The 20,480-nt window shown below is 46.3% G+C and overlaps 1 protein-coding gene across 1 annotated transcript in view; it reads left to right on the forward strand.

Annotated features, from left to right (window-relative positions):
• Positions 1–20,480, forward strand: part of DNAH8 (dynein axonemal heavy chain 8) — a 593,387-nt gene that overhangs the window by 99,887 nt on the left and 473,020 nt on the right. Inside the window, exon 8 of the mRNA XM_075338922.1 lies at positions 13,445–13,621. Within this exon, the coding sequence (XP_075195037.1) occupies positions 13,445–13,621 (177 nt within the window). The remainder of the gene's footprint in view (positions 1–13,444; positions 13,622–20,480) is intronic.

The raw sequence follows: 20,480 nt of genomic DNA on the forward strand, positions 1-20,480 counted from the left end.
ACACGCTGCAGCTGGCAATAAGAGATAGTCTGCAAGAGGGAAATCTGATTGGAAAAGTGAGAAAATTGGTTATTGCCGCCAGAACCCCTAAAATTGATTCCATTTTGAAGAGACGTGCCGGGAAAGGGGCAATTGTCGATCAAGCCACTCGGTGAGGCAGCACTTATTTAATGATTGAGCGATTGCTTGAACTAAAACCGTTTATTATAGATATGGCGAACCCTCAGGTAACCCTAAATGAAGCTCAATGGACACAGGTGGCTGAATTGAAGGAATTGCTTAATCACCAATTTACTGTGACTAAAAAATTACAAGCTGAGGATTTAACTCCTGGCATTTTCATAAAGGAGTGGAAGAACTTGCTATTTTACCTGTTCCTGTTTACCTGTTCGAAGATGGCATTTCTGCTTCAATGAAACAGAGAGAGACACAGCTATTGGAAAATAACATTCTTCTGGCAGCTGCTTATGTGGACCCAAGTCATTGTATACTGCTTGATGATCGACAGCTTACTAAAGGAAAAGAAGCTCTGAATGAGGTAGCAGTTAGGATGAGCGGCTACAGGACTGCCAGGCGCAAGAGGACTTGGGTCCTGACAGTGCTACTGCTGCCATATCTTCATCCTCATCAGATGAGGAGTTTAACTTTAACAAGTTTTTGGATGACATGGAGCAGGCAAAGCGTTGCCGCAAGGAAAAAGATTCCTCCGTCTCCTATAGCAGCAGATTGACCAGATTTCAGTAACATTTTTCACTTGCTCTCAAATAATAGAAAAATTCAACCGTTCATCAAAACTGACTGTGCATGAGGCCATTCCTCTATTCCCGGAAATTGTTAGAGATGTTCCCATGTGGTTACGGCTTTGCTCCAACCCAAGTTACTGTAGAGAGGTTGTTCTCCAGCCTTAAAATTATTAGGTCAGATTTGAGGTCCTCTGCGAAGGAGGATCTGATGGAGGCAAATCTATTTCTTACAACAAATTCATAGACTGCGCAAATGTTATTTAGTATGTTTTTGCTGAAAACTGTTTTTTTGCCACTTGTATTATATATTTACAATTTATAACAGTTTTTTTGTGTTCTAAAGTTGTATTCCGATGAATATATTTTATGTTCTATCTAAATATCTTGATTATTGTATCATAAAAATTTATGAAATTTCTGATGTTCACATTGTACTACAATACATTTTTCACTTAAATAAAAGCAATATATGTGGGAGTCGGAGTCGGTGCACGGGAAATTAAGGAGTCGGAGGTTTGGCTTACCGATTCCACAGCCCTGGTAAAAACAAAAAATACAGTCACCTTTTGAACCAGATCCTGACAAAATCCAAAACAAGCTATGCATTGTCTTATACAAGTATGTGTGAGGAAGAAAAAAATCCTCCCCAAAACGAGCACTTCATGAAGCAATTTCAGTTTTTGAACAGATGTCTGGACATAGCCTAATTGTATGTTCACATGTTGCTATTTTGCTGTGTTTTTTTTCTGTAGCAAAACCTTATCCCCTGGCAATAAAAAAAGCTGCATTCTTTGCAGTGATTGTAGGATGGTAAGGGGCGGGGGGGCTTCTATACAGTCCCTTAGGCTTGGGGACCCTAGGCTATCCCTAACCTCCAGGTATGCCGGAGTCCTGTGCCTTACAATTGTTAAGGATGGGATACAATTGATCCCTTTTTCCCGATCTGATCGTTGTTCCGAATTAAAATGTCGTTTGTGCACGGCGAAAAAGAATGATAATTAATTGGAAATCAATTAAAACTCTTCCTCTCACGACCAAGGCTGAGGCAAGACTGAAAATCTTTATTCTCGGACAATTAGACCACGAAGTAAAAGGGGTGTAAACAAAAGTTTTAGTCCAATCAAGTATCGCAGGTCAGGGCTTCATGACGTAGAGAGATCTGCATATTCTCCGTTGATTGGTCAGTCTAGGCTCCAGGAATTTCTCTTTGTCCATCTGTCTTGGGTGTAAACCAGGAAATGGTGGCCATATTCAAGCTATACATATATATATATATTCTAGTATATACTGAGGTTAAGGAAAATACACTGAATATGCAATATACTTATATAAACGTGTTAGTAAAAGAATAAAAGAGAACAAAGACATGCATAGATATGTGTGTTAGTTTACATCTTACTAAACTATATACCTGAGTCTATGAAATGGCTGAATTAAGTATTTATGGATAGTCAATTCTTTATCCTCAACAGTCCCCCCTAAAGACTTACTTCTGCCATTTCTGAATTCTAAGGGTACTGTGTTCCCTTAGGAAGAGAGGTAGAAAGACTTATCGGAAAACCTGCCTAACTGAACATTGAGGCATGGGTGGAGAGGGGAAGTGGTTTTTTTCACCGGTTTGAGACCAAGGACTCCTAGGCGAGTCCTCACCCTTTGTAGTTGGACTTTCCCATGTCCCAAGGTTCTCTAAGTCCTCTCTTCTAACAGTTTATTCTAGCAGAATCGTTTTGTAACTGGGGGAGAGGGTCGTGTTGGTCTTTATGGGCATGTCGTCTGTCATATCTAGGTCTTCTGTTTCGAGTAAAGGAAAGGTCCCTCCTAATGTTACTTCAGCTGTTTTGGAAAATATTTTCTTCAAACACGGAATTACACAAACCAGAATGGCTAGTAATATAACTAATACTATACTTAAGGCGGTCCCTATCTGGATCAACCAGCCTTTAAAGGAACTCGTCCATCCAAAATAATCTCCCCAAGGGTCGGTCACTCCTGAATTTTTCTTTAATTCTTCAGACAGTGTAGTAAGTTTCTTTATAGCTAAGGTGACCTTCCCATCCACTCCAGTGTTATCTGGTATATATGTGCAACAAACATCCCCCACCATTTTACAGACTCCACCTTTCTCTGCAAGGATCATATCTAAAGCCATTCTGTTTTGATAAGCCATGATGGAAGTCGGATCTAGTTGTTCTGCCAGTCCCTGTAAGGCGTCACGTGTATAATTAACAAAACGTTGCTGATTATAGTAGATGTAGTTAATCCAGTCTACATTTTTATTTACAGTAATTATGGGGATAATGGATTCAAACCCCGCCCTGACTTGGTCTCTAGCCTTATATTCGTCAGGGACCCCCCTAGGCACTCCAATAGCATCAATGTAAACATGTGGGTCAAAAGAGCCTTTAGGTGTATTTCTACCGGTACGGTCATCATCTGCACCCCGTCGAGTCCGTAAGTTGATTTTGATGTGTGCTATAAAGTCATTTTCTTTGACAGTGTGGTCAGCGGGGGCTATGTGTATAGGCATAAGTGCCTTAGCTAAAGTGCATTCTCCCGTCCAATTTCCTTCTACTCGTGATCGAATTTTCATATCCCCACAAATCCAAAACACATCTGCCACGGACTGTACCTGGTTAATTAAGTGATCACGGGTGAGATTGCTATAGGATCCACAGAACCCATCTCGAAATCTACCCATATCTCTCCCTTGACCACTCACATTATAACAGGTATAGTTGCCAGGGTATATAGTAATGCCTTTCCCAGGGGAGAAGGCCTTAGCTACTATCGGGTATCTCTTTTTCCATTCTTCACATGCATTTCCCTCAGTCATATTTGTAAACAGACTAACAAGACATAATTCAGCTTCGTAATCTAAATTCAGTGGGACAGTTCCTAAATGAGGTCTAGCTCCTGCACATACATAACAGTCTGACCTGTTGGCTTGGTGTACTGTATATTTCATCCATTCTAACCATAGGTTGGTGTCTGTATAACCCTGTTCAACTGCATATACATCTTCCATGGTGGGATTAGCTATGGCTACCATACTGTGAAAGGTCTGAATATGTGTAAGCATTCGAAGTACTGGTAGAACTTTTGTCATCTGTAATAACCTAAATTTTCCCAACTGCATACAACCATTGTGTCCACCCTTTATATGTGTACCCAGAAGGTATATACCTTCATCCTGTGGTTGGGGGTGTTCTATGTTTAGAACTAAAGGGTTACACTGGTTATTCGTAGTACATGTTCTAGTGGCTGGTGCACGGGAGAGTGTCATCCTGGTAAGTAAAGATCTGCCCTTCTCATCCCGTTTATTTAAGGCTACACTTGGTTTGTATCCCCAATTTTCACCAGTATTCCACCCAACAGCCTTCCATGAGCTACATGTGTCTCCATATCCTCCTCCTGTAACACATATGTACTGTTGCCCCTGTCTCAGGTGTGCCTGACATCCCATTTGGGGGACCCGTCCTAGTTGACATTTCACGATATCACAGTAATCAAATGTAAAAGTGACAACTTGTGTCGAACTATTGTACCAAAACGTAACCACATCATTTGTTTTAGTAACAGTGGCCTGAGACCACACAGATTTTGTGCAAAGGATAAGTATAAGCAGGACACTCAGTGCAGCTCTGGTGGATCGACCCTTCTGCAATGCGAGGCGTGGATCCATGTTGTCCTGCCTTCAAGTTTCACGGAGGTAGGAGTCACCAGGATTATCTGGAACGGGCCTTCGTATCTGGGCTCCAGACAATTCTTCCTGACGTGTTTCTTAACCACCACCCACTCTCCTGGTTTCAATGTGTGGGTGGCTAGATCTGTGTCAGGATCTGGAAGAGAAGAGAAAACTGCTGCATGTGTTTTAGTTAACTCTCGACTTAGTTCAATAACAAACTGCACAACTGAGTCATGGTGGTCAGACAAATTTTGAGGGAAATAGGACCCTAATCTGGGGACGGAACCAAAAAGTATTTCAAAGGGGGTTAGGCCATGTTTTGCAACAGGGGTGTTTCTGACATGGTACAGGACTATAGGGAGAAGTTCTGTCCAGGGCAGTGCACTGTCTTGTGAGGCCTTGAGCAGTTTGGTTTTCAGAGTTGAGTTCATCCTTTCCACTTTCCCACTGCTCTGGGGGTGATAAGGAGTATGCAGTCCGAGACTTGCTCCAAGCATATTCCACAGTTCTTGGTAAATGTTAGCTGTGAAGGCTGGTCCTTGATCGCTTTCGATGACTTCTGGCATTCCAAACCTGCACACGGTTTCCGTGATGAGTCGTTTAGCTGTGACTCTTGCAGTCATGTTGACTACCGGGTAGGCCTCGGGCCAACTGGAAAAGATGTCGACAACTACCAAAACATACTCGTACTTCCCCACTTTGGGTAGTTGGATGTGGTCCACTTGTATCCTTTGAAATGGATAAAGAGGCTTCGCCAGATGTTTTTGTGGTGTCTTCTCTGTTCGTGCAGGATTACATGTTATGCAAGTCTGGCAGCTTCTGGTGTACGCGGATATTGCTGAGGAAATTCCTGGTGCGTAGTAGAACTTCTGGATGAGTGCCAACATTTGATTCTTCCCTCTGTGCGTACAACCATGGGCCCATGCTACTACTGCAGGGAACATTCTTCTTGGTAGACAGACTCGACCCTCAAGCTTCCATAGTTTCCAATCCACTTTGGCTCCCATCTTCTTCCATTCTTGTCTTTCATCATATGGAGCATGGATCTGTTCCGATATGAGTTTATCATTTAGAGTCCTCCCCACCTTGTTGCCTGAGTCTTCTGGCTGTGTAGTCTTCCCCGTCCTGGTTATTACCATAAGTAGAATATCCGCCAATTCTTCCGGTTTCTCTCGTGCTGCCGTCTTCGCTAGTTCATCAGCATAATGATTGCCAAGTGCTTCTGGGCTGTCCAGCCGTCCATGCGCTCTGACCTTCATGACAGCTATTTCTCTGGGCATCTGAACTGCCTGCAACAGTCTCTGGACAAGTACCGCATTCTTCACTGGAGTTCCAGTTGAGTTAATGAGTCCTCTGTGCAACCATAGCAGTCCAAAATCGTGTACAACCCCAAAGGCATACCTGCTGTCAGTATAGATGTTGACTCTTTTCCCTTCTGCCGCTTCACATGCCTTGATGAGAGCTACCAATTCTGCTTCTTGTGCTGACATGTGGGATGGTATGGCTCCCGATGTAATTGGCTGATCCAGAGTGGTCACAGCAAATCCCGTGTAGAACTTGCCGCCATCCCCGTACCGAGAACCATCTGTCCACAAAGTAAGATCTGCATCCGGCAAAGGTGTTTCAGATACTTGACAAGGTGTAGTAGTTTCCTTTTCCATCTCCTTTAAGCAATCATGGCTGCAAACAGGGACGTCAACCATGTCGCAGGAGCTGCAGCGTTCATGGGCTTCATGCTGACATATGGGGTAGTCCCCCCTAGAAAGCGGAAGAAGAGTGGCGGGATTCAAGGTGGTACATCGCTGTAGAGTAACGTTGTCAGGAAGTAGTAGGGAGCACTGAAGACGAAGGTGACGTTGGGCGGACAGGTGTCTTGGTTGAGTCTGGTCAAGAATCGCCTTCAAATCATGGGGTGCTTGAACCACCGTGGGGTGGCCAAGGGTAATGTCGGCCGTTTTATCAAGAAGAAGATGTGCAGCATGGACCGCACGAAGACAGGTGGGCGAGGCCCTTGCCACAGGGTCAAGTCTGCAAGAGTAGTATCCAACTGGGCGTTTTCTGGAGCCATGGTCTTGTGTTAACACTCCAGAGGCATGGCCATCGATCTCATGAAGAAAAAGAGTAAATGGCAAAGCATAGTTCGGAAGGCCCAATGCTGGGGCTGTTAAGATGGCGTCTTTGAGTTTCTCGAAAGCCCAATTTCGTTTGTCATAATCCTCAGGAGAGTCGTCGTATGTGATATGATTGGTCTTGACAGCATCGTACAACGGTTGCATGATCCTGGAAGCGTCTGGTATCCATTGTCTGCAATAAGTGATGAGGCCTAAGAAGGCTTGCAGTTGTTTGATATTCCTAGGAAAAGATAAAGCATCAATGGCCTCTTTCCTGTCCTCCGTAAGATGCTTACAGCCTGGTGAAATACAATGACCAAGGAATACGACTTTGGGTTGGCACCACTGAACCTTTGCCTTAGAGACCTTACAATTTTGGGCTGCAAGGAACTGGAGCAAAGATACGGAGAAGTCGTAGCAGTCTTGTTCACTCCCAGCACAGAGGAGTAGATCGTCCACATACTGTAAAAGAGCCACTTCTGGATGCTCTTGCTGCCATGGTGAGAGAATGATAGACATTGCTTGAGTGAACTGATTGGGACTGTTTTGTGCTCCTTGTGGAATGACTGTCCATGTATACTGGCCTCTTTGGAAGGTGAAAGCGAACAGATATTGACAGTCCGGATGTAGAGGTACACTGAAGAAAGCGTTGGCGAGATCAATGACAGTGAAAACAGTCGCTGAGGGTGGGATCTGTCCAAGAAGAGTATGTGGATTAGGTACCACTGGGGTTTCCAACAGAGTAGCAGCATTGACGGCCCTCAAATCTTGCACTAACCGAAACTTAGGAGCTTCTCCTTTAGATGTCTTCTTTTTGACAGGAAACAATGGCGTATTGCATGGCGAAACACAGCGAATGAGGGCCCCGTTTTCAAGGAGAGCGGATATTTGCAGTTTGAGTGCTTCTTCCTGGATGGATTTCAGAGGATATTGCGGCACTCGAGGTAGCTGGGCCCCAGGTTTAAGACGCACCATAACGGGAGGTACTTGCAGACGGCCAACATCTTCGGGACCCGTTGACCATAGAGACTGTGGTATAAGAGCTATAACACTGTCAGGTATTCCATACAAGGGATCGTCTCGATACAAGAGCATCATAGGCAATGCTGAGACAATACACACGTCTTCAATTCCCTCCGGTGTATTGGGATTGTAGAAAGTTACCGTCATGCCATCGGAGTCGAAATTGATGTTGGCTCGGAAACGGTGTAAGAGGTCGGCACCCAGAAGATTAATGGGACAGGTAGGCGACACCAGGAGTCTGGTCAAAACTTCAGGGAAAGGACCGATTGGGACCGGCACTGTAAGTTGGTTTTTAGTTGGTGTGCCATCTACACCAACACAAGTAAAAGTGTCTGAAGTAAGAGGAACTGACAATGGTAAGTCTTGTTGTCTAATAACAGTTTTGGCCGCACCTGTGTCCACCATGAATTTGATTGGGTTCTCATCTACCAGTAGGGTGACTGCAGAGCAAGGAGAAAAGGCACTTGTGGTAGAAGCCATGGTAGGTTCAGGCGTGCCTGACCATCATTGTGGCTGTTGTTGGGCCTGGTTCTGGACAACTTGTTGAGATTCCAGATATGGTCTCCTTAGTTGTCTTTTATCACCGTTCCGAGAGTAATACCTATTAGGTGGCACTCGACAATCCCGTTTGATATGTCCTTCTCTTCCGCACCTGAAGCAAGGGCCTCTGACTCCTCTCTGGTCAGGGTAGTTTTGAAATTGTGGTGAAGGTTCAGCTGTAGTCTGATAGATAGCGGGAGGGTACACTTGCGTAGGAAATGGTGATACATTAGACATAACGTATTGAGGGTTCTCAGAGTCCTCTTCCGCCAGGACAACCATCGCCTTCTTGGAGGGTTTCATATTCTTCTGGAAGCTTTTTGCAATAATAATAGCATCTGTCATGGTAGCATTTTCAATCTCCGGGCGAGTCTTCATTATATTGTTCCTAAGCTCCTCCCTCAGACCAGCGACAAAGGCTTGTGACAAAAGCTGAGCCTGTGGTTTAATCTGTTGTGAGAATCCGAGGTCTGCGAACATCTGGGTGAGTCTGGAAGCGTATTTTTCAACTGACTCTGCTTGATCTTGACTCACATCCTTAAGGCTGGTGGCTTGATCAGATAAACGATCTTGTGCCCAGGATTTCAACTGTTCACAAAAAGTGACACCGGATTGCCAGGTTTCTTCAGAAGACAGGCGAGAATCATTCAGGGCCCCTTCCATGACTGGCCAATAAGAGTCTCCTGCTTTAATTTGGGCCAATGACATTAAATCTTGCCAGGTAGCTGCGTACATCTTCTGGATCTGTACGATACGGCGGTAAAATGGCATAGGTTGGGCCTCTGGGTCTGGCAGTGTGGAGACTAAGGTTGCTGCCTGTCCAGGAGTAAACTTTATGTACATCAAGGGTTCTGAGTCGTCCTTATCAAGTACGGCTTTCTGTGTCCGGACTGGTACTTGATCATCACTTGCATCTTCAACCATAATAGGTAGTTTCCTGGAGATGATAGTGGGTTTGGATGGGCGAACATATCCTTGGAGGGCATCCTGGAGTGCTTTAACAGTCGCTTCCAAACTTCCGACTAGACGAATTTCTTGCAAATTCAACATCTGGCCATGGATTAGGGGCATTATGGTTTTAACAATCTCGTTTGCACAAGCTCGGATAGGGAATCCGAAAATTCCAGCCGAAATGGCGGGCAAGGCTATTGACCGTAAAGGCATCTCGGCCTGAGAGGCCTGGGAAGCGTATAGAATGGCTGCTTCGACTGCCTCTCGGAGGATCCGGCAACTGGTGTCATGTTGATTAGAATCATAAAGTGGGCCAACTGCATGAATGACTAGATTGCAGGGCAGGTTGCCTGGGCCTGTAATAGCAATACGTCCTGGTTGGACAGGGCCTTGTGTACGTACTAGGGCTTCTGAATCACGTTGTATAGATTCGCCTCCAGCCTTGACTATACGAGCAGCTAGGCCACCACTGTGGCGCAGGTGGCCGTTGGCAGGATTAACCACGGCTCCTACAGACATGGTAGTGATGTCTCCTTTTCCAACTGAGAGGAGGAGTGTGCCATTGGCACAGGCATGATAACGCTGAAAGACAGGGTCCCACTCCTCGGATATGGTAGAAAATGAATCCTGTGATCCTCCATCTGTATGGGGATTATCATAAGCCACACCGTCCTGTGCATAAGTAACACCCTCCTGTCCGGGTGGATCCAGATCAATAAGCTCATGTGACAGTGCAGAACGGGTAGTATGTGGTAGGGGCCTATGAGGTTGCAAAACTGGAGGTGCCACTGAGGATGCTGAAAGATTAGGACAAAGCAAACCGGGTTCAGGCACCGGGCTATAATAGGTGCCGGCTGGGGTGATGACTGGACAAAGTAATTGTGGTTTATGAGGTGTAGTAAGATGGCCACCACAGGAAGTTCCAGGCATCTGACTTCCGGGAGTATTGCCATGTTGGGACACTATGGGTGTACAGGGAGGGGCAGAAGCTACGGGCGGTGCCAGGGGCGTTACTTTCAAGGGCTCTAAACTAGTTTGCATTACAGCATGCAAAGGAGGGGTTTGGTTAATACCAGATACAGCAGCTCCTAGAGAAGGAGAACGATGGGTCACAGTTGAAGGAAGACATTTAGTGACGTCAGAAACAGCAACAGGCAAAGGGGGGTAAAGGGGGGGACTGTAAGCTATAGCAGGCAGTGAATGAGGTCTTTGTCCTCCACAGTTATAACAAACACCACAATAATCAGGATTTTGGCAATCACAAACAGGGCATATCCATCCACCTGGACCAACGCCTGAATCGGCCGCGGAGCTATTGTAAGCCGGCGGCAATGAGGTTTGTGAATCCATCACTTGAACCTTTGATTTTTCACTTAAAACATAACCATACAATTTAACATCTCCTTGGTCCACTTCAATCTCCTGCCAGCCCTCCTTCTGTAACACCGCAGCTGTCCGAAACCAAGCCCTTGCTGTATCTAACAGATTATTATCTTCAAGTATCCCCTTATTGGCGGTCAATATAGACTTCCATACACTGGGCTGCAGCCTGCCACCTGGTGGTAATCCAACAATTTTACACAATTTCTTACAATTTTTCGTATATTTTTTCCCTTCTCGTTTTCCAACTAGAATACTAGCGCTCTCGGCATCCTCCGGAAGAACCGTTTTCCTTCTGAACAAAGTATACATAGTGCTTAATTGGACCGACCGTTCCAACCGAACCCTCTTCCCACTTCCCTACTATGCAATAAGGACACACTTAGACGTCCAACGCGTGAATACAAAAACCGTTCCTTCACGCGTCCCTATTACCGGCGTCTCACATAGCAGTGCATGAGTTAATACTCAGGGGAATACGCTGGTTCAAAACACTTTCCTCCACCACCGGAATCCCTCCCCCTCTTTCCCGTGTAAGCGGACGCACTTTTTCAGCGTCCAACACGTGGATACTAATACCGTTCTCCACGTGTTCCTATTTCCGGCTATTAACACAAGAATCGATGTATTTTATATATATATATAAAACACTGGGGGACACGCCAATTCCCTTATCTCTCTGTTCCAAAAAACAAACCAACGATTACAAAATGCTGAAAAACGCATAAACTAGTTAATTTCTCTCAAATCCAAACCAAGATAACACTTGTCTTTCTTTCAAATCATTACAACTTGCTGTAATACAAAGGCTGCAGTCACCTCCACTGACCCCTCCTCTCTCCAAAGAGCTGCGCTGTTTTAACACCCGGTGTCTGCCTCTTCACCCTCCACCCCCCTTCTCCTTCACAGAACAAAGACAACAGCTGCTTCTGTGGGCATTCCAACCCGCCCTGCTTTCTAACACACACAAACTTTCCTCTTAGTGAAGAAATGCAGGGGCAAGGGGGGGATTAACTATCAACCCCCCTGCTTTCTTTGTCTAAGACACTGCAGACACAGCGTGTAATTCAACTCCCGCGCTCAATCCCTGTCTACCTCCCTTCTTCCTTCGGTCACAGCGAAGAAGAAAAAAAAACTACAGGCAATTAACTCTTTGAAAACTAGATCAGAGCGTAGAATCTACAAGCTATCTATGAAGCTAAAAACACCGTTCACAATTAGCAATAAAGAAAACAAACGATCAGATCGTATGACCCACGGACCCTATGACGCTATGGGGTCTGGGTCCGTCTCTTTGTTCTTAGACTACCGGCGAAAGATTCAAGCCCGCTAAGGGTCAATAGCGTCATCCCCTTCCTCAGTTCAGAGATCAGACCGTTCGCCACAAGTCTCCGAAACCGCAGGCAAATCTCATATACATTATATATGACACTTACCTGCGATTTTGAGTGATCAGCTCCTGTTTCGGTGGCCTGTGGGTACTAGGAAACGATCCCTCGGATCCGAGATAGAAGTTCGGCCAATCTTTCTTACGGTATCTCAGCAGTGCCTCCAGTTGTTAAGGATGGGATACAATTGATCCCTTTTTCCCGATCTGATCGTTGTTCCGAATTAAAATGTCGTTTGTGCACGGCGAAAAAGAATGATAATTAATTGGAAATCAATTAAAACTCTTCCTCTCACGACCAAGGCTGAGGCAAGACTGAAAATCTTTATTCTCGGACAATTAGACCACGAAGTAAAAGGGGTGTAAACAAAAGTTTTAGTCCAATCAAGTATCGCAGGTCAGGGCTTCATGACGTAGAGAGATCTGCATATTCTCCGTTGATTGGTCAGTCTAGGCTCCAGGAATTTCTCTTTGTCCATCTGTCTTGGGTGTAAACCAGGAAATGGTGGCCATATTCAAGCTATACATATATATATATATTCTAGTATATACTGAGGTTAAGGAAAATACACTGAATATGCAATATACTTATATAAACGTGTTAGTAAAAGAATAAAAGAGAACAAAGACATGCATAGATATGTGTGTTAGTTTACATCTTACTAAACTATATACCTGAGTCTATGAAATGGCTGAATTAAGTATTTATGGATAGTCAATTCTTTATCCTCAACACAATACTCTTGTGTAAAGCTAATGTGTTCCCTCCACCCTCCAGGGAAGGCAGGAGCAGGAGTGTGATGGAAACGCAGATTAAGACAGACAGGGAAAAACCTAAACTCAGTCACACTGCAAACTCTTGGGAACAGACCTTTAGAAACTAAGGAGAAAAGGAAGAGAAGTAAGGCAGCAACAAAAGATCAACAAGGGTTAACACCACAACAGTAATAAAATCTCTACAACCACCAGATGGACTGGACCACAACACCTCACCAGACCAGTATAGGAAAGCTATAGCTGACATTAGCGGATGTCCAGCCAATATTTATAGGAGGAGAGTGAATGTGACTGGTTCCATCACAGCTTGTGATCAAAGGAGACTAACAAGAAGACCAGCAGAGATTAACTTTTGCTAGTGTCTGTGGGTCGACACCTGCACTGATCACAGATATCAAAGGTCAGAAAGCAAAGCAGAGTGCCAGAATCTGTAGTCTCCACTGATCCTGACACCACCATGACAGTCAGCGATGTTTGTAAAAAAAAAAAATGTAAAAACGTCCTTGTCTACAGTTCATTTAAATAAAGTTAGTTATTCACCAACAATGCAGCTGCATTTTTTTTCCACACTCCTCTTTTTCAAAGGTTAAATAAAAAAAAAGCCAGCAAAAGTGCTGAAAGTATTGACAGGCTGCTTCTTTCAAAAACACACGCATTTTCCATTTCAGTAAGGGAAAAAAAAAACCACGTGTGAATCTGTGTGCCCATGAAATTTCTGGAATGTCATGGGTTTTGCTGTTGCTGTATAAAGCAACTTATTAGCATAAAACCATGCAGTTAAATGCTGAAAAACGCAACGTGTGAACAACTTATTGTGTAGCTCATGTTTGTGCTTCCCTAAATGCAGGTTATGTCCGAAAGTGAACAAATAAGAAAAGAGGCAGATGATTCGGGTCCTGTAACTGAGCTGGAGCACTGGATACGATTGTATGTAAGATTCAGCTTTATTATTGAGCAGGTGAAGGGAGAGAACTTTAAAGCCATTATTGTTGTGTTGGCCATGGCTAAATCCAAACTTATAAAGGTAAGATATTAGTGATGAATAAATCCTTGGTTAGTGGTGTTTACAGCATCTCTCTGGCGGGGTGGTATCACTAATGAATGATTGATATCGAGTGCAGGAACACACATGAAACACTCGATGAGATACAATCTCCACTTGCTGCCTCCATGTATAGCTGGTAATTGTTTTATCATTATCTTTTTCGAATTAACCTGTATATTTTTGGACCACACTTCCATATCATCCCTGAGGAAGCCACACTATGATGTCGATATGCGGGGAGTCCATATTTACTCAATATTTTTGCCTACATCCTCGGATTTCATTACTGATGTTGCAGCATCTCTGTTTTTATGCATTACTGGTGATACATGACCTTTATCATGGTTCCAGTAGTATATTGATCTGTTTTCCTGTGTTGTTTACTCTCTATACAAGAAGTATCTTATGGACATTAGGAGACAGTTTCACTTAATTTATATGTCAGCTTTATTAACTCACTAGACATCATCTTGTTTATTTCTGGTATAGATGTTTGTAACATTTTGCAAATCTAGTTATACTGGCATTGCAATTGTTTTATTTGTACATTCCATTATTCCCTTTTTTGTTGTCTAAGGTTTGTATCACTGCATTATCAAACTAATGTCATCATGCTAGTATATTACCTGGTAACTAGTGTTTTTGGTGCTTAACCCCTTCACACCCTTTGATATACCCATATGTCATGGTCGGGAAACGGTTCCCGACCTATGACGTATGGGTGCATCATGGTGATCATATGGGCAGAGGAGCAGTGCCCTATGATCTTACTAGGAGATTGACAAGCTCTGTCACAGCGCCGCCCATGGCTATTTAACCCCCTAAATAAATGCCACCTTGAATATTGATCGCAGCATTTAGGAGGCTGGGAGAGGATATGCGCTACATCTCCCACCAGATTGGGATCCCCACAATGAGATCACATGGTCCCGATTGTTGCCGTGGCAATCTAAGGTCAAATAATGCCTAGAGGTTCAATGGCTATGGTGGCCTATTAGATCACGTCAGCAGCATTGTCTAAAATGCGTTGTCAGGGTCACACTGACAGGTGTATTACTTTACAATGTATGTGCATTGCCATACATTATACCAGCTATCAGACTAATAAACGTTAATGTCCCATAGAGAGACTTAAGTAAGAAAGTTTTTTAAAAATTTGAAAAATATTTAACCCTGTCACAGCCTTGGATGTACCGGTATGTCCAAGGTCATGTCTGTTCCTTTGATGCACGGTGAGCTCAGATGTTTCTGCACATGTTGGCTGATCTGATCAGCCGACGTGTCTCTTAACAGGCGCAGGTGGATCACATGATGAATCAAATCATACCTTCAGTTTCCAGATTGCATGTTTGATTGGCAAAAAAAACATTCTCAAAATTTAAAAATGAGTGCATTGGTTGAGTTTCGTGTGCAGCAGGGCAAAACTGTGTGGGTCAGCTCCTCTGTATATAGTCCTCCGGCGTCCTCCTGGCTTGCCCTCTTTTCTTTATTTAAATTTTGCGCCGTGCTGCCATTGCCAATATTGGCGGCCCATGTTCATTGCTCTTGTGATGTTGTCTTCATTAAAATGTCGCTAGAGTGCTGCGATAGTGGATAGTTTGGAAATGTCACGGGGTGGCAGGGGAACACAGGGAATAGGGGTTCCTAATCTAACCCTCAGGCTGGCCCTCAGATGGTAACGATGTCTGGGTCGCCTTCAAACACCTGCTCCTGACCAGCCCTAATCTAATACCCCTTCCTCATCTAACACCAAGAGTATGTGAACACCAACAGTGATAGACAAACTGGGGAAACCAAAACTCTTATCACACCGCACACTCACACAGAGTATTAAGACAACAAGAGATAAGCATGAAAACTAAAGCAGGGAGGAAATAACCAGACAACAGGAGGTAATCCACAGCACACCAAGCAACACACAGTAAATCACCAGACTGGAAAACAACAGCGCACGGTCTGGTATAGCAGAAAAATATAGTCTGCATAGGAAGACAAATTCCTCCATCTGTCAGGTTTCCAGGTTTTCCAGTTCTCTTTTGAAAGAGCTTGCCCTCGGTTAACATGGAGTTTGCTGTTCTGTTGCCCTACTTCCTGTCCAGCTGCTTAAAAGGCCGCCTCTAAGCCTAGTCCAGTGCCTGAGTATACTGCTTGCTGTGTGCTCCTGCTTTGCTGCTCCTATTTCCTGATTGACATTTGGATCCTCCTGAAAGACCACCGACACCGACTCTGGACTTTACCCGGTTTCATCAAGCTGTGCCCGGACTCCGTCTGCCGTCTTTGGTCAGCACTTTTGCCCGGTTCCTTCTGGTTCGTAACCACTCTGGACTATCATCCCGTACGGACACTTCTGGACTTTACCTCTTGCCCCTTGTGTCCCGGCTGCTGCGCATTTAGGCCTTCCGGGGTGATTGCCAGACAGTCCCTGTATAGGGGTTCGCTCTTGGTGGTCTCCCTGGGGGAGTCCGGTGCGTGGCCCCGGGAATTCCCTTCGCTCCGATCCGGGAAGGTATTTCGTGTGTTATTGTTCTACTGTGTTTGTTCCGTTTGTGTACCTATCGTGGTTACATATTGTAAACATCTCTGTACCAAGAACTCGTCTCTGGTTGTCATTGCCCTAACGCTATCGAAATCCTCAGAACATACAATAGTATTACACCATCTTAAAAAGGAGAGGAGTACCTGTGATAGGTCTCCTGCAACATGTGATCAGAAAAGGTAACCAGCAGGCTAGCAGAAATTAAAGGGAACCTGTCAAGTCAAAAAAGCGTTATAACCTACGAGCAGGAGCCTGTGTGAGCTATTAACCCCTTCTTACCCATCTCTCTCTTGTAATATTGTGTAATATGAAAGTAATAAAATACATTTTATTACTTACATATTCCCTATGTAAATGAGCAGGTCTCTAGCTCCATGGGCGTCACATCGCCCCGTGGACGTTTCCATGGTATCACGCCCCTGAGGGCATGATACCATGGATTTATATGAGCGACGTCACGTCTGCTCCTTCAGAATCTTGCGTCCGCGCGCTTATCATTCTCGCCACCCGCCTCATCCTGGTGTTTGCTGGTCGGCTTCTGACGTGCGCTGCGCATGCTCACAAGACTCCTGCGGTTCTTGTCATGCACTGCAGTGCATGTCTGAAGCCGACCAGCAAACACCAGGATGAGGCGGCGGTGAGAATGGTAAGCGTGCGCACTCGAGATTCTGAAGGAGCAGACGTGACGTCGCTCATGTAAATCCATGCTATCACGCCCACAGGGGAGTGATACCATGGAAAGTTATGCAAACACCCACGGGGCGACGTGACACCCATGGGGTTAGAGACCTATGCTATTTACATAGGGAATATGTAAGTAATAAAACATATTTTATTACTTTCATATTACACATTATTACAAGAAAGGGATGGGCAGGAAGGGGTTAATAGCTCACACAGGCTCCTGCTTGTAGGTTATAACGCTTTTTTGACCTGACAGGTTCTCTTTAAGGCTATGTGCGCACTAGAAAAGTGATTTTTCTTTATCGTTCCTATGGGAGACCCAGACATTGGGTGTATAGCTTCTGCCTCCGGAGGACACACAAAGTACTACACTCAAAAGTGTAGCTCCTCCCTCTGAGCTTATACACCCCCTGGAGAAACCAGATCTAGCCAGTTCATTGCTTTGTGTTCAGGAGGCATACATCCACACATGCATTCTTATCTGATTTTTCATTTTTGGAAAGAGTTTGAAGAAAAGCGGGTCCAAGTCTGGACCCCCGGCATGTCCCTTCTCACCCCACTGTGTCGGTGGTGCTGTTAAGGTTGATTCCAAGGCTGGAGCCTTACATGCCGCGCTCCTTCACCATCCCTCGGGCTCTGGCTTGAAGTGGGAGCCAGCACGGTTCTCCATGCTTTGCAGGAGACCGGTCTCCATCCGCAGCCCTTCAGGATCCTGCTGGACGGAGCACTCATCCCCAGGGACCTGGCCCTACGTCTCAGCAAGCTAAGTACCTGAGACGTTTATATTCTGGGGGTCCCTGTACTTTATTATGGTGGGAGAGTGTGCTGAGTGAGTTTTCTGACATTTCCGGCCGGTTCTCTGGCTTTCGCCTGAGAACCGCGCCGATGGTGCCTGCGCGCCGGCCGCACCGCTCAAATTTAGGCCACGGCTTCGCCGGAGGCCTACTTTCGTTTTCACTGCCCTCGCATGTCATTCATGCAGAGGGACAGTGCGGCTCCGCCCAGCGGCCGTTCTGCACAGGGGAGAGACACTCCTCACTGAGTACATGTCTCCTCCCCTGTAAGTCTCTTTGGCCCTCCAGATCCCGCTCTCAGAGTTGGTCCCGCCCCCTCTCCTCGCTCCGGCGCCATTTTATCAGCGTTTTTGTCTGCGATCATCACTGGCTGCAGCATCCCTGCTGAGGTGCTTGGGGGTCCGGGCTTTGGGATCTGGAGGGCACACAAACCGCTCCAGCGGTCTGGTAAGCCATAACCTCTGGTTGTGGGCCTCTGTATATACTCTCTGGGGGTCACTCTAGCAGAGCCCCCACTTCAGCAGCATGTCTCACACGAGGAGCAAGGCTCCAAAGCTATATTCAGTATGCACTGCTTGTAAGCTCGTGCTGCGTGATCCGAGCACATTTCCACATTGTGATGCCTGCTCTAACCTGGCGGTGTCTCAGCCTGGAGTCTCACCCCCAGTGGTCTCTCAGGCTGCTCCTGCTCCTGTGGCTGAAACCCCGGCTTGGGTAGAATCCTTAACCAGGTCTATCTCCCAGTCTTTCTTCAGCGCTCTATTGGGAGACCCAGACGATTGGGTGTATAGCACTGCCTCCGGAGGCCACACAAAGCAATTACACTAAAAAGTGTAAGGCCCCTCCCCTTCTGGCTATACACCCCCAGTGGGATCACTGGCTCACCTGTTTTCTGCTTTGTGCGAAGGAGGTCAGACATCCACGCATAGCTCCACTGTTTGTAGTCAGCAGTAGCTGCTGGCTATATCGGATGGAAGAAAAGAGGGCCCATATGGGGCCCCCAGCATGCTCCCTTCTCACCCGCGGTGGTGCTTGTAAGGTTGAGGTACCTATTGCTGGTACAGAGGCTGGAGCCCACATGCTGTTTTCCTTCCACATCCCCTTAGGGCTCTGTGGAAGTGGGATCTTACCGGCCTCCAAGCCCTGAGGCCGGGCTCCATCCACAGACCCAGAGAACCTGCTGGATTTGGAGCGGGAGTGCCGTTCAGGGACAAGGCCCTGCAACTTTCAGGTACTCTGTGTCCCCGGCAGGCACGGACACTCTCAAGGCTTGCTGAGCGTTATAGTGCGCCGGGGACAGTAGCGCTGTGCGCTGGGGTTAGGTCACTGCAGCTTTGCTGAGTGACGTTACATGTTGGGAACTACTGCGCCGACCGCTACTGGAGCGGCGGCGCAGCTGCGACTTGTGGTGCGCCGGGGACTTTGCGCCGACCGCGCTTTTACGGCGGCGGCGCTTCTAACTTTAGCCCCCGGCTTCTGCGGCCTAGCGCCGTTTCGTTCCCGCCCCCACCCTGTCAATCAGGGTAGGGGAGAGACGCTGCTCAATTGGCAGCGCCGAGGGCTGGAGCTTTATTTACATGCTCCAGCCCTCTCACTAGGCACAGTGGGAAGCAGGCTTCCCGCTCTTCGTCTGTATACGCCCAGGGCCCGCCCCCCCTCTCCACAAGGACGCCGGCAGCCATTACACATGCGGTCTGGCTGGGGAAAGGCAGCAGGCTCTGGGAGACCCAGACTAAAGGGATTTCGGCGACCACACACCCGCTCCTAAGCGGGCGGTAAGCTGCACTTTAGTGCTGGCCCCACTTGTGCCTCAGTGTTATATTAGTGTACTTTTTTCTTAGTACCATATATTTATATAGTTGCACTGTAAGGTCGCTTCTTGGCTGGACACCCTGTACTGCTCTGAGGAGGCAGCAACATGTCATCCGCAAAACGCAAGGGTGCCAAGGCACAGGCTGTGTACACTGTTTGTACTGCATGTGGGGCTGATCTACCGGCAGGCTCCAAAGACTCACATTGTGTGCAATGTTCAGTCCCAGTGGCACTCCGTCAGCCAGAGCCTAATGTGGTGGTAGCCCAGGCAGAGACACCTGTGAACCCTGCCCCGGTGACGGGGACAGACTTTGCAGTTTTTGCTGATAAAATGTCTGTGACTATGTCAAAAATCCTGGAGACCTTGCAGTCCAGGCCAGTTACTCAGACCATGGACACTGCTGTGTCTATGCTCTCCGGTCCCCCTCAGTTGGAACTAATCCGTACTTCAAGGGGGTCTCAAGCATCACAGGCTGAAGTCTCTGACTCAGATGACAGTCCCAGGCAGCCTAAGCGAGCTCGCTGGGAAAGACCCTCCACGTCATCACACTGCTCAGGGTCTCAGCGAGAAGAGTCTCTCTGTGATGAGACTGAGGACGGTGATCAGGATTCTAATCCTGAGGCTCCTTTCAATCTGGATGCCCCTGATGGTGACGCCATGGTTAATGACCTTATATCGGCAATTAATAGACTGTTGGATATTTCTCCCCCAGCCCCTTCTGCAGAGCAGGCAGCGGCACAGCAGGAGAAGTTCCATTTCCTGTATCCCAAGCGTAAATTAAGTGCTTTTTTGGACCACTCTGACTTCAGAGAATCGATCCAGAAACACGACGGTCATCCAGACAAGCGTTTCTCTAAACGTTCTAAGGATACCCGTTATCCTTTTCCCTCTGAGGTGGCCAAACGCTGGACCCAGTGTCCAAAGGTGGATCCCCCAATTTCCAAGCTTGCGGCTAGATCCATAGTCGCAGTAGAGGATGGCGCTTCACTTAAAGATGCCAACGACAGACAG

Source organism: Anomaloglossus baeobatrachus, chromosome 3 (assembly GCF_048569485.1).
Source record: "Anomaloglossus baeobatrachus isolate aAnoBae1 chromosome 3, aAnoBae1.hap1, whole genome shotgun sequence".
Classification (NCBI taxonomy): Eukaryota; Metazoa; Chordata; class Amphibia; order Anura; family Aromobatidae; genus Anomaloglossus; species Anomaloglossus baeobatrachus.